The sequence below is a fragment of the Oxyura jamaicensis genome, chromosome Z, assembly GCF_011077185.1.
Source record: "Oxyura jamaicensis isolate SHBP4307 breed ruddy duck chromosome Z, BPBGC_Ojam_1.0, whole genome shotgun sequence".
Lineage (NCBI taxonomy): Eukaryota > Metazoa > Chordata > Aves > Anseriformes > Anatidae > Oxyura > Oxyura jamaicensis.
This window is the reverse complement of record NC_048926.1, coordinates 64745315-64756705: the sequence shown is the minus strand read 5'-3', so window position 1 is coordinate 64756705 and position 11391 is coordinate 64745315. Positions and strand designations below refer to the sequence as shown.

Genomic DNA, 11391 nt, shown 5'->3' with positions numbered 1-11391 from the left:
GAACTGCTGCTGCCTGCCTGGAGCACCTCCTGCCCTCCTGCTGCACTGCCCTGGGAGCTGCAGGGCTGGCTCTCACCCCTCTCTCCCAGCTGCTGTAGCACAGCAGTGTTTTTTTCCCTGCTTTAAATCTGCTCTCACAAAGGTGCAAGCAACCTCACTTATTGGCTCAGCTCTGGCCAGCAGTGGGTCCCTTTGGAGCCAGTTGAAAGCTCCATCTAACATGGAGCACCTCCAGGGCTTTTCTCACAAAGGCCACCCCTGCAGCCCTCTGCTACCAAAACCTTGCTTCAGAAACCATATACAGTGCTAAGCCCTGCTTTCCTGGGAGTGGCTTAACACCTGTCTGCTGATGGGAAGCCACAAATGAATTTCTTTCTTTGCTTCACTTGTATATGCAACTGTTGCTTTACCAGTGAGCTGTCTTTATCCCAGCCCCTGGGATACATTTCTGATTCTCTCCCACATCTCACCTGGGAGAGTGAGCAAGCAGCTGGGTGTTGCTCAGCTGAATGCTAGGTTAAACCACAACATACATTTCACTGCCTTGGCTTGTTTTTTAAAGTGAACTCATTTCCCCTGTGATTACTTTTAGATTTAAAAATTTATAAATTATTCATAATATATGTATGGAAGGTCAATTTGTCCTGCTAACTGTGACCAGTTCTTACTTAGTATTTAATAATTCTAGTGCAATTGCTTCTTAGATAATGTTTATCTAAAGAATAAAAAAAGGCCTTTCAAAATGGAAAGCATCCCACGTCCTTTATTGCAAAAAATCCTTGAAGTGGTTATTTCCACTTACAACGGCATGCTTCCTGAATTTCCAGGAATCCTGAAATGTGTTGCTATTGATGGAAGAAGCTGTTTGCTTTGAGTTTTGACTGAGGTTGTAATTATTCCTTTGATTTTACTGTCACATCTAAGGTTGTTTAAAAATCCTTGTCACCATTCATTGAAGCATTGGTAAGTCTAACCCTGTCTTATAGTGCAGCCTATAAAGTCTGCACTTATAGCAGTTTCATTGCAAAGACTCCTTTATTGTTTTCTTATCTTACCTTTTATATAAAAGAATAACTTACTGTGAATAGATGTTTATTATTATTTTGAAAAAATCCACAACTTCTGTTTTTTTGTTTTTGTTTCAGTTTTGTTTTCCTTAAGAGAAAGTTGTCTGTCTCACTTTTTAACACTAGAGGCTATCAGTCCTAAGAGCAACACTGGTGGTTTAAGACCCATTGTTTGAGGCACGCTCTAAAGCAAAGCCTTTTTGATTCCTGTCCCAAAGAGCAGACTGCTTTCTTGAGAACTTCATGAGTACTTCCAAGAACAGAGTTGATGCATACTGTCCCGTGTGAAAGAAGTGGCTGTGGATTACATAAATTGATATGCCTAGTCTGCCAAGGAGTGAATACCTTCCCTCATTCCTGCTGTCATATGTCTACAGAGTTTTCATTGGCTGGCATCTGGAGAGGCTGGGTCTTGGCTCGCTTATGCCCCAGAAACATGCTGTGTCTGCATTAATATTTCTGTAAAAAAAAATACATTACAAAATATTTTGGAGAGAAAGTTAAGTATACTTAGTATTCGGATACGCAGTAACTACCATGTTAAGTTATGGTATGAATTCTTTGAATTCAGATGTGTTTGTAACTTGGATATGTTTTTAATAGTCATTAAACAAACAAAAAAAAACGCCTTCCTTCGGAGAATGCATACCCAGTTTTCATCTTTTTGAATGTATTTAGTATTTAAGAGGTATTCAACCAGAAGATAGTTTATTTTGTTTCCTCCATTTACAAGATGAGTATTACAGGGAACTGTTGCTCTGTAAAAAAAAAAAAAAAAAAAAAAAAAAAAAAAAAAAAAAAAAAAAAAAACTTCTGATAATTCCCCTCGATATCATATAAAAAGATATGTTTACATGCCAAGATGGCAAATGGTAATCTTAAGCATTTTTTCCTTAGTGCATGGAAACTTAAACAGTGTAGTTATTTAGCATAGACTTGGCTTTGTGCTTGTGGCTTTTACTGTTCACTGAAGTAGAAATGCTCTGTACGTAGGCCTTCAGATTTTTTTCCCTTGGATAAAGTACTAACTTGTGATACTCAGATTTTAGAACAGGACACCAATCTTAAATGTCAGTCATTCTTGGCCCAAAAACCTTCTTTCCCTTTTCATAGAATGCTTAGGGCTAGAAGGGGCCGTCTAGTTCCAAACGTCTGGCCGTGGACAAGGACATCGTCAAGTAGATCAGGCTGCCCAAAGCCCTGTCCAGCCTGGCCTTGAACACTTCCACAGGGGAGGCATCTACAGCTTCACTGGGCAACCTGTTGCAGAGCCTCACCACCAAGAAGTGAAGAATTTCTTCCTAATCTAAATTTAGAATTTCTTCCTAATCTAAATCTACCCTCTTTTAGTTTAAAACCATTACTCCTTGTCCTTTCTTACAGGTTTCCTTTAGGTGTTAGAAGGCTGCCATAAGGCCTCCACTGAAGACTTCTCTTCTCTAGCCTAAAGTCTCTCAGCCTGTCTTGGAGAGGTGCTCCAGCCTTCTGATCATTTTTTCTGGTCTCCCTTTGAACCTGCTTTAACTTATCCATGTCTCTCTTATGGTGAGGACCCCACAGATGGATCTCTGTAACTTAGAGACAAGGATGTTGTGGGGAGCTGTTACCAAAGGCTTTGCACAAGTCCAGGTAAACGACAGCGGTTGCTTTCCCTTGTCCAACAATGCTGTTGCTCTGTCCTAGAAGGCCACAATTTAGGTATGATTTGCCCTTTGTGAAATCATCTTGCCTGTCCCCAAACAACACCTTTTCACTTCTCTTTGTGCAAGTGTGAATAACTACCCCAGGAGAGTTTCCCTCCACTCCTTTTAGCAGAAGCACTGCTGGATGTGTTTCTTTTTAGAGGTGACAGTGCTGGGACCTGTATTCAAAGGTCCTCTCCCTAGAAATTGTTTTATTCTAACAGATTCAGCTTTCAGTAGAGCTACTGCTGAGCACAGTTCATGACTTAAATGCTTGCTTGTGCAGGTAACTTAGCTACAAAGATAATTAAGTGTTCAGAATATGCTATTTAAAAATAATAATCTTCTCAATTTGTGGTCTTGAACTTCACAAAATAGTTTATTACGATATTTTCCTACAGGGGCTTTGAAAATTTTTGTTTGCTTTTGGTCAAGCTTGATGCAGGTTTGTAATCCTAATTTTCCTGGTGGAACAGGTTGGATGGTAACTGTTAGGTATTTGGGCAGCACGCAATCAGTCTGATGTTGCCTCTGAGAAATTAGAAAGCAAAATAGCAATCTGAAATGAAGAATCTCATCAAGAAAGAGCTACCAACTTCACAGAATGGCTTGGCTTCTAAGGGGCTTAAAGACCATCCAGTTCCAACCCCCCTGCCTTGAGCAGGGATGCCACCCACTAGATCAGATTGGCCAGGGCCTAGTCCAGGGAGAAGGCATGTACAGCTTCTCTGGGCAACCTGTTCCAGTTCCTCACCATCTTCTGAGTGAAGAATTTCCTAACATCCTGTCTAAATCTCCCTTCTTTCAGTTTAAAGCCATCCCTCCATGTCCTGTCATTGTCTGCCAATGCAAAAAGTCATTCTCCATCTTTTTCATAATCCCCCTTGAAGTACTGAAAAGCTGCAATAAGATCATCCCAGAGCCTTCTCTTCTCCAGGCTTAACATCCTGAGTTCTCCCAGCCTTTCTTCACAGGAGAGGTGCTCCAGTCCTCTGATCGTCTTTGTAGCTCACATCTGGACCCAGGCTAACAGTCCCACATCCTTCTTGTGCACGGGGCTCTAGACCTGGATGCAGCACTCCAGGTGGGAGCCTTATGAGGGCAAAAGAGGGGGACAATCCCCTCCCTCAGCCTGCTGGGCACTCCTCTGCTGATGCAGCCCAGGATGCAGTTGGCCTTCTGGGCTGCAAGCACACACTGCTGGCTCATGTTGAGCTTTTTCATCCATCAGAAACCCCAGGTCCTTCTCTGCAGGGCTGCCCTCAATGAGTACTTCTCCCATTTTGTGCTCATGCCTGGGATTGCCCCAGCCCTGGTGCAGCACCTTGCACTTGGACTTGTTGAACCTCATTAGATCCATGTGGGCTCAACTGTCCAGCTTGTCCGGGTCCCTTTGGATGGCATCCCTTCCTTCTGGTGTATCAACTGCCCCACTCAGCTTGGTGTCATCTGCAAACTTGCTGAGGGTGCACTTGATCCCATTGTCTGAGTTGTTGATAAAGATATTAAACAGTACAGGTCCCAAGAGAGACCTGAGGGACAACACTTGTCACCAGCTTCACCCTAGACAAAGAGCAAGTGACTGCAACCCTATGGATGCAAACATCCAGCCAATTCCTTGTCCACTGAACAGTCCGCCCTTCAAATCTCTTAGAGTTGGAGACAAGGATGTCATGTGGGACTGTGTCAACAGCTTTGCAGAATTTCAAGTAGATGACATGGGTTGATCATCCCTTGTTGACTGAGGCAGTCACTCCATCACAGAAGGACACCAGGCTGGTCAAGCACGATTTGCCCTTGGTGAAGCCATGCTGCCTGTCTCAGATCACCTCCTTGTCTTGCATGTGCCTTGACGTTGCTTCTAGGAAAATCTGTTCCATGACCTTCCCAGCCACTGAGGTGATGCTTACCAGTCCATAGTTCTCCAGGTCCTCCTTTGTACTCTTCTTAAAAAAATTCTTTTGAACCATATCTGTACTACTTGAATTTAAGAGAAATTTAGCTTTTTGTCAGGAACAATGGATTTTTATTTCTTTAATATTTCATATTTTGTAAATCTAAATATGAAATCCTAATAGTGATTCATATATATCAGAAGTTGTTTTTTCAGCCTTGAGAAGAGACGAATGAGAGGGGAGCTTATCAATGTTTACAAGTATCTTAAGTGTGGGAGACAGAGGGATTTGGCCAACCTCTTTTTAGTGGTTTGTGGGGTCAGGAGAAGGAGCACTGGCCACAAAATGGCACACAGAAAGTTCTGCACCAGCATGTGAAAGAACTTCACAGTGAGGGTGACGGAGCACTGGAACAGGCTGCCTAGGGAGATTGTGGAGTCTCCTCTGGAGATATTCAAGGCCCATCTGGACACCTACCTGGGCAACCTGCTCTAGGGAACCTGCTTTTGCAGGGGGGTTGGACCCGATGATCTTTCGAGGTCCCTTCCAACCCCTACAATTTTGTGATTCTGTGATTTTAAAAAAGCACTTTCATAAGTCAGTATCAAGTCCCTGTCTCTTCAAAATGTTCATCATTGTGAAGGCAATGTCCAGCCATGATGGAATGTTACAGCAAAAGATTATAGAGATTTTTCTGTTTGTACCACCTTTTACTCATAACTTCAGTTCTGCTCCTCTTACTGTGAGAGAAGCAAGACCAGAACATCTTTATCAATTTTTCTTTGAGAGTGTCGATTTTGAAATACATTTTGGGAGGTAGACAGTGTAAGTAGTGTAAAGTAGTAAGTTGAAAATGAGTGTAGCAAGTTGAAAATCATTTTGATTTTGTTTTCAACTAAAATCGATTCAAATACATAAAAAGATTTTCATATCTCAAATTAGGTTCTATAATATATAATGTTTAGTTTGGTAGTCTTCCCTTATCTTTCAAAATGTTTCATAACAAAATACTTCTACATAATATGTACGAATGGAAAAGTACTGGTGCTGTTTCACCAGGACAAAAATAAACAAAGTGAAGGCGAAAGGTGAGTCTTTACAAATCTGTAGCTCAGTCTAGCTCTAAGAATAATATTAAAGTATGGCTAGTTAGGAATGTCTTCTGTTTAGACCTCAGACACATTTTTAGACTGGTTGTTCTTCCTCTGTTTATGGAAGCAGTTTGATTTTTAAATGAAATTTGAATTCACATAAACTTGGTTTGGGTAGCAGGGGAATGCATTCTGTTTTCAAGAATGTTTTTTGTTGAACTAATTTCTAAAATTTAAATCAATGTAATGAATGTATTGTATATGGAAGCTGATCAAGGAACACAATCTTTATAATGTCTTCCATCTTTCTGTCAGGTTGTGAAGATGAGAAAAGATGTGAAGAAAGTCCGAGTCCTGACTATCCGCAAATTAACCAGACACATCGGGAAACTGAAGTTGAAAAAGTCAGTTTTAAATATCAGTGTTCTTGTTTGTGTATTTATAAATGAGGCAGCATCTGAAATGTCTTCCAAAACAACAGGGAGAAACATTTATTACATAGAAAACTTAAGGCACTGTGATGCGTATGTTCTATTAGTCTTTTTTTTTCTTTATTTTAGATAGTATCAAAATACCAAATAAAAAGTAGTTTTGTAAAGTAGAATTGGGATAAAATTTGTTAAATGGATTTAGCATATTGGAAGTTAATCCCAACAGAGCCTTTTACAGTACTTTTGAAAGCATCTGGTCTTTGAGGTTATTCAACTGTTGAACATAAGTTGTCTGATATTTTCTCACAGCAGTTGTCTGCAAGATTTTATATAAAAATACTTACTATGTATTGTTATATAAATAATACTTATTTTGTAATAATTTACAGTAATCAATATTTAAGTTAATAATGAAAACAATATTTAGAGATTGTTTTTAAAGATAACTGGCCCAAAGTGACTGGTGATGTTTCTCACTGGAGACAACATAAGTCTGTTACTGTGTTCAAGGTATAAATTGAACATACTATTCTCCCACAAATTTAGTAAATCGTGCAAAATAAGAAACAGGCCCAATGAACGTTTATATTTAAGTACTACAGATCTTAAAATGTAATTATATTTGAGATAGGAGTGTCTCCTAGTTATTATTGTTTGGAATTGTAATTACTATCTCCTAATAAATAACATTTGTCTTTCTGATTATTTTGCTAATTTTTGTGGGTTTTCCTCTGTTCTGAACAGTAGAAGCATTATATTATGTTCAACTCTGCTAAAATTTTTATTTAACAGCAAGGGAATGTGAATTATGCTCGTTCTTGTGATATTTTTAGTTTGCTACTTAGTATCACTATATTGGAAGCCAGATTTTTTTAATAAAGACAGTCTTCGTTTACAGGGGTTCAGAAGACCTCAAACTAAAGAACCAAAAACGAGTTGAGAGATTAATAGAAGAAATCCATGCTATGAAGGTAATACCATATTTAGATATTTCAATATTAGAAGTAATTAATTTTAGCAAAAAAAAAGAAAAAAAAAAAAAAAAATTTTTTTTTTAGGATTGCATTACTGAAACTTACCTGAATTATTTCCAAAGTCAGCTTGGCCATTACTGTACCACAGCTGGAAAATTATGAACATTTCCATATTTCTGTGTTTGTTTGGTGCATCTGTCAAGGTGTTAGACAATTTCGGTCTTAAGCTTGCCAAACTAAACTCGAATCTGTTTCGACATGAATCATGCTTGGAGTTTTTTACTGTGACAGTTAAAGTGCAGGAATTAAATTTCTCATGCCACTTACAAGTGCAAATGGTGTTTTATGTGCCTGACCATCGTATCATTGTTGTCAGTTCTTGTAGCTTTAAATGTGATGCCAGTAGCATACTACTTCCATCCTTAAAGTTCTGTAGTAGTTTTTGAAATTGTAGTTGCAAGGGACTGGTAGTGCATGATTCAGGCCTTTTTCTTCCTCCAGTTTGCTGTCCGTTGCTGTTTTGGTATCTTATAGCTTGCTAATGTTCTGTACTACTTATATCTCAATTTCAGCAGGTAACGCTAACAATTTTTTGTGTTGATTGGAGGTATATATTCTGCTCATAAGGTCTGAGCACAAGAGTATAGGCTAAGAAGGCTGTTTTCATATTAAATAACAGGGGTTTTTTTGATGGTTTGTTTTTGTTTTGTTTTCCCTGATAACAGTAACGATTGCCCTCACCTATTTATTTTTCATCTTGGTCTTCAGAAAAGCTGATAAATAGAAAGGTTTCATTGACCATTAAGAATTGCTTTGTGCCAGATTTGTCAGGTGGAATTGCAGAGTTTTTTAGCATAGTCTTTGAAAAACAAGAGAGTCTCCACAAATAAATAAAGGGCGAAAGGAAATGGTTATCACTGTACCATAGTGTTAAGCAGTAGTCAAGCAACAGAAGTGTTTGCTTTGTCTGCATAGTGCTTTTACTTCCAGCATTGGCTCACGCAGACATCTTGAAGGCTGCCTGTACTTCAGACTGTGTTGACCATGTACATTAGAGATGTTTCTGCTGGTGTAAGCTTTCTGTCAGTCTGTTTTTTTTTTCCTTGTACACCTGCAGTGAACAACAGTAGTTCGACTAAGTTTATCCCACCTAATTCTAGGTAGTTTGCAATGTCAGTTAAAAAGCCTCAGGGCCTTCTGGTTTCTGTATCATAAATGGGTACAGAAATACCTCCAGAAAGAATCAGATGTGAAATGGACTGAATTACCTTCGTGGACTGCCTGTCCATTTCCCTGAAGACAGAGTCTAGGGTAAGCAGGCTTGTAAACAGAGGTGCCTTGAGATAAAAGGCTGATTCTGTTATTAGTACTGTGAAACACTGCTTTGAAAAAGACCTTTCATTGTGAGGTTGTTGTTTGGTCAAGCAGAGAATGAGCCATGTGGAATTAATGGAGAACCTCAGTTGTCAGTAGTGATTCATTAATGCTACATAAGTTTCCTGAGTGCAGGACTTGTAAGTGCTTGAAGAGTGATTGTTGAGGAAGGGTAGATTTGTAATTTGGAGAGCTAAAGGCAAACAAAGCTTGCTTTGAAATAGCTTACACAGAGGGAGGAAACTTCCAAGTGAACAGCCGAGAAGGAAGAAAAGCTCTCCCACTTCCCAGGCAAAAAGCTATTAAATGATCTCAGTTGTCTGAAATCATGCTGTTAGTGGTCTTTATTGTGTTAAAAGTGCCCATATTATATTGGTAATGTTGTAATAGCAAAAAAGGTTGTTTCTCCTGGGCATTTTTGTTGTTGTTTGGTTTGATTTTTCATCTTTTAAAAAGAATAAGTAGACACTTGTTTGAGCATGTTAGAGCATGTTTGTTTCTCAGATGAAATAAAGATTCCTGTTCTTTTCTTGTGAATCACAGCCTAAAAGGCACTAGTTGTTTACATATTTTTTCACCACTTTTGATTTCTAGACTGAGATCTTTTCAGAGTTGGCGTAGAAATTTTTCTCATTCACCATGGTGGAGAAGCAAGACAGCTTTCACATAAATCATTGAAATTCTGTGACACAGTCGGAAATATATATATATTTCCAGTGAAACATCACACCCAGCAACCTTTCTTTTAAATTACTGATCCTATGACCGATGTTTTCATAAAGAACTCTTCACATAAGGTATTTTCTCATTTTTAGGAAAGAATAGACAGAATAGAAATGGTTAATAAGGAACATTGATTAATGGTCTACAAGATTTTAACTTAAAGTAGTTTTGTGTTATCCAGACTAATTCAGCAGTTTTGATGTGGGGATCCCAAGCACTTGTAATTCTTCTGAGACGTAAATTCTTTTGAAAGCGACTGTGTGTCCAGAAAGTAGAAAATGGTCGTTTTCCTTTTAACTAACAGAAATAGTCCACAAAATTCTACTCCTTCATCATTTTATGTAAGAAAAATCTCTGCCTTCTCTCGTACTGAATGTTTACGCTTAAGGAGAATAGTGAGCTGTAAATCTAGAGAAAAAAAAAAAAAAAAAAAAAAAAAACTTACTCTGGCCAAAGTGGCTTGGAGCCAGAAAGTGGATGTTATGCCAGAATCTGACAGCATGTATATTGATGGATAAAAGATTCTTTGAGATGACTTCTTAGAGCATATAGAACTTATTTAGTAGTTGTAAAAGCTATGAAGGGTTTCTGAAGATTGGACTAAAAATGTATCTTTGAAAATCCCAGAGAAGGAAAATAGTACAATTTTTCTTCTGAGTTTTTCCCACAGTTGCCAAAGAGAGTACTCTTCTTTATAAATACAAGTTTTTCTTCCATCAGTCAGGAAGACATCAGGAACATCTTTCCCCTCCCACATATCCAGGAGAAAAAAAAAACAAACAGCAGCTTATAGCACTTTATGGGAACTTCTGGCACAGACTGTGCAGACAGTGTCATCTGTGAAGGACTTTAGTTATGCTGATGTTCTCAGAAGGCGTAAGAGCAGAGTTCCATTTCAAAAACAATTTGTTTCCAGCTCAGGGAAGAAAGACTAAAACACTGGGACCTTGACACATTTGTCTGTGTTGTTGAAGTTTTTATGCAATGACTTAAGCTTTTCTGAGGGGAAAAAAAAAAAAAGCTGAGGGGTTGAAATACCAGTGAGGGACAATTCTTTGTCTTTCTAAGAATTACATTTATGCATTCATCTGCCATTAAACCAAGAAACCTTTTATACTGGTTCACTTACTTGGAGGAGCTGTTATCTTTCATCTGGACTATAACAACAATGACGACAAAAAATAATAATAATTGCCTGATGGCTCATGTGTTGTTAGCAATTGCCTGCAGTTCAGGAGGACCTCTAAGGGCTACAGTTCTTTCAGAATGAGATAAAAGTGAGCTGTCAATTACAAGATCCTAACTTCTCTTTGTAGCTTGGGTCTTTACTAATTACCATGTGATACTATAGGGAGGAGAGTATAATTGCTGTCATCTGATAGTTGTTGCCTTACCACTAACTCTTGAGGGTGCTTTTTTCCTATCTTCAGGTAGACCCAAAAAGACACTGATGACATAATTTCACTGTAAATACACAGATCCCTAGAAGTGGGACATAATTAGATACTCACTTTTTAGGTTAAATACTGCATCTATTTTTGTGTATACTTTTTAAAAATTCTACATAGTTATTCATTGACAGTACTGCATATATTGAAAACGTGAGAAGTTTTGGTGCTGGGCTGTATTAAAAAAACAGTTATGTTGTTGTGTTATTGTTAGAATGACATTTAATTTCTAATTTTGTGTGTTTTGATTGTTAGAACTGGAGATTTAAAAGAACTTTAAATAGGCAAATACGAGTAATAATGTCTCAAGCACATCAACCAGAAATAAACACTGTGGGAAGGGAGAGCAGTTAAAAATTCTAGCTACGTGGTTGCAGGGCTGAGTTAATTGTTTGCAGGAGTTCTCAAAGCTATTGGAATAAAACACTGTTTTTTGAGTTCTTCAGAATTTCTTTTGCCAAAACCATACAAAATATTTATTTAACAATTCATGAAAGGTTTGGGGGAGAGAAGAACAGTATGATCTTTCTAGTCTTTCAACTGTGATTTCACTTTTTGAAAGAGAAAATTGTACATACTTACAGGAGTTTCTTTAATTTTCAGGTCTGATGATACTGCCAGAGTGGGTTAATCATCAGTTGTAGAGTACTTCTTACCCTATTTATGAAGCTGTAGTATTTTTTAAACATCTTTTGCAGAATTATGA

The 11391-nt window shown here is 38.2% G+C and overlaps 1 protein-coding gene across 2 annotated transcripts in view; it reads left to right on the top strand.

Moving 5' to 3' along the window:
- Window positions 1-6048: 6048 nt before the first annotated feature.
- The window catches only part of SRFBP1 (serum response factor binding protein 1), a 47167-nt gene continuing 41824 nt past the window's right edge, over window positions 6049-11391 (top strand). For both annotated transcript variants that reach the window (XM_035309490.1, XM_035309489.1), the window contains exons 1-2: window positions 6049-6139; window positions 7065-7137. In XM_035309490.1, the coding sequence (XP_035165381.1) occupies window positions 6060-6139; window positions 7065-7137 (153 nt within the window). In that variant the 5' untranslated portion in view covers window positions 6049-6059. The remainder of the gene's footprint in view (window positions 6140-7064; window positions 7138-11391) is intronic.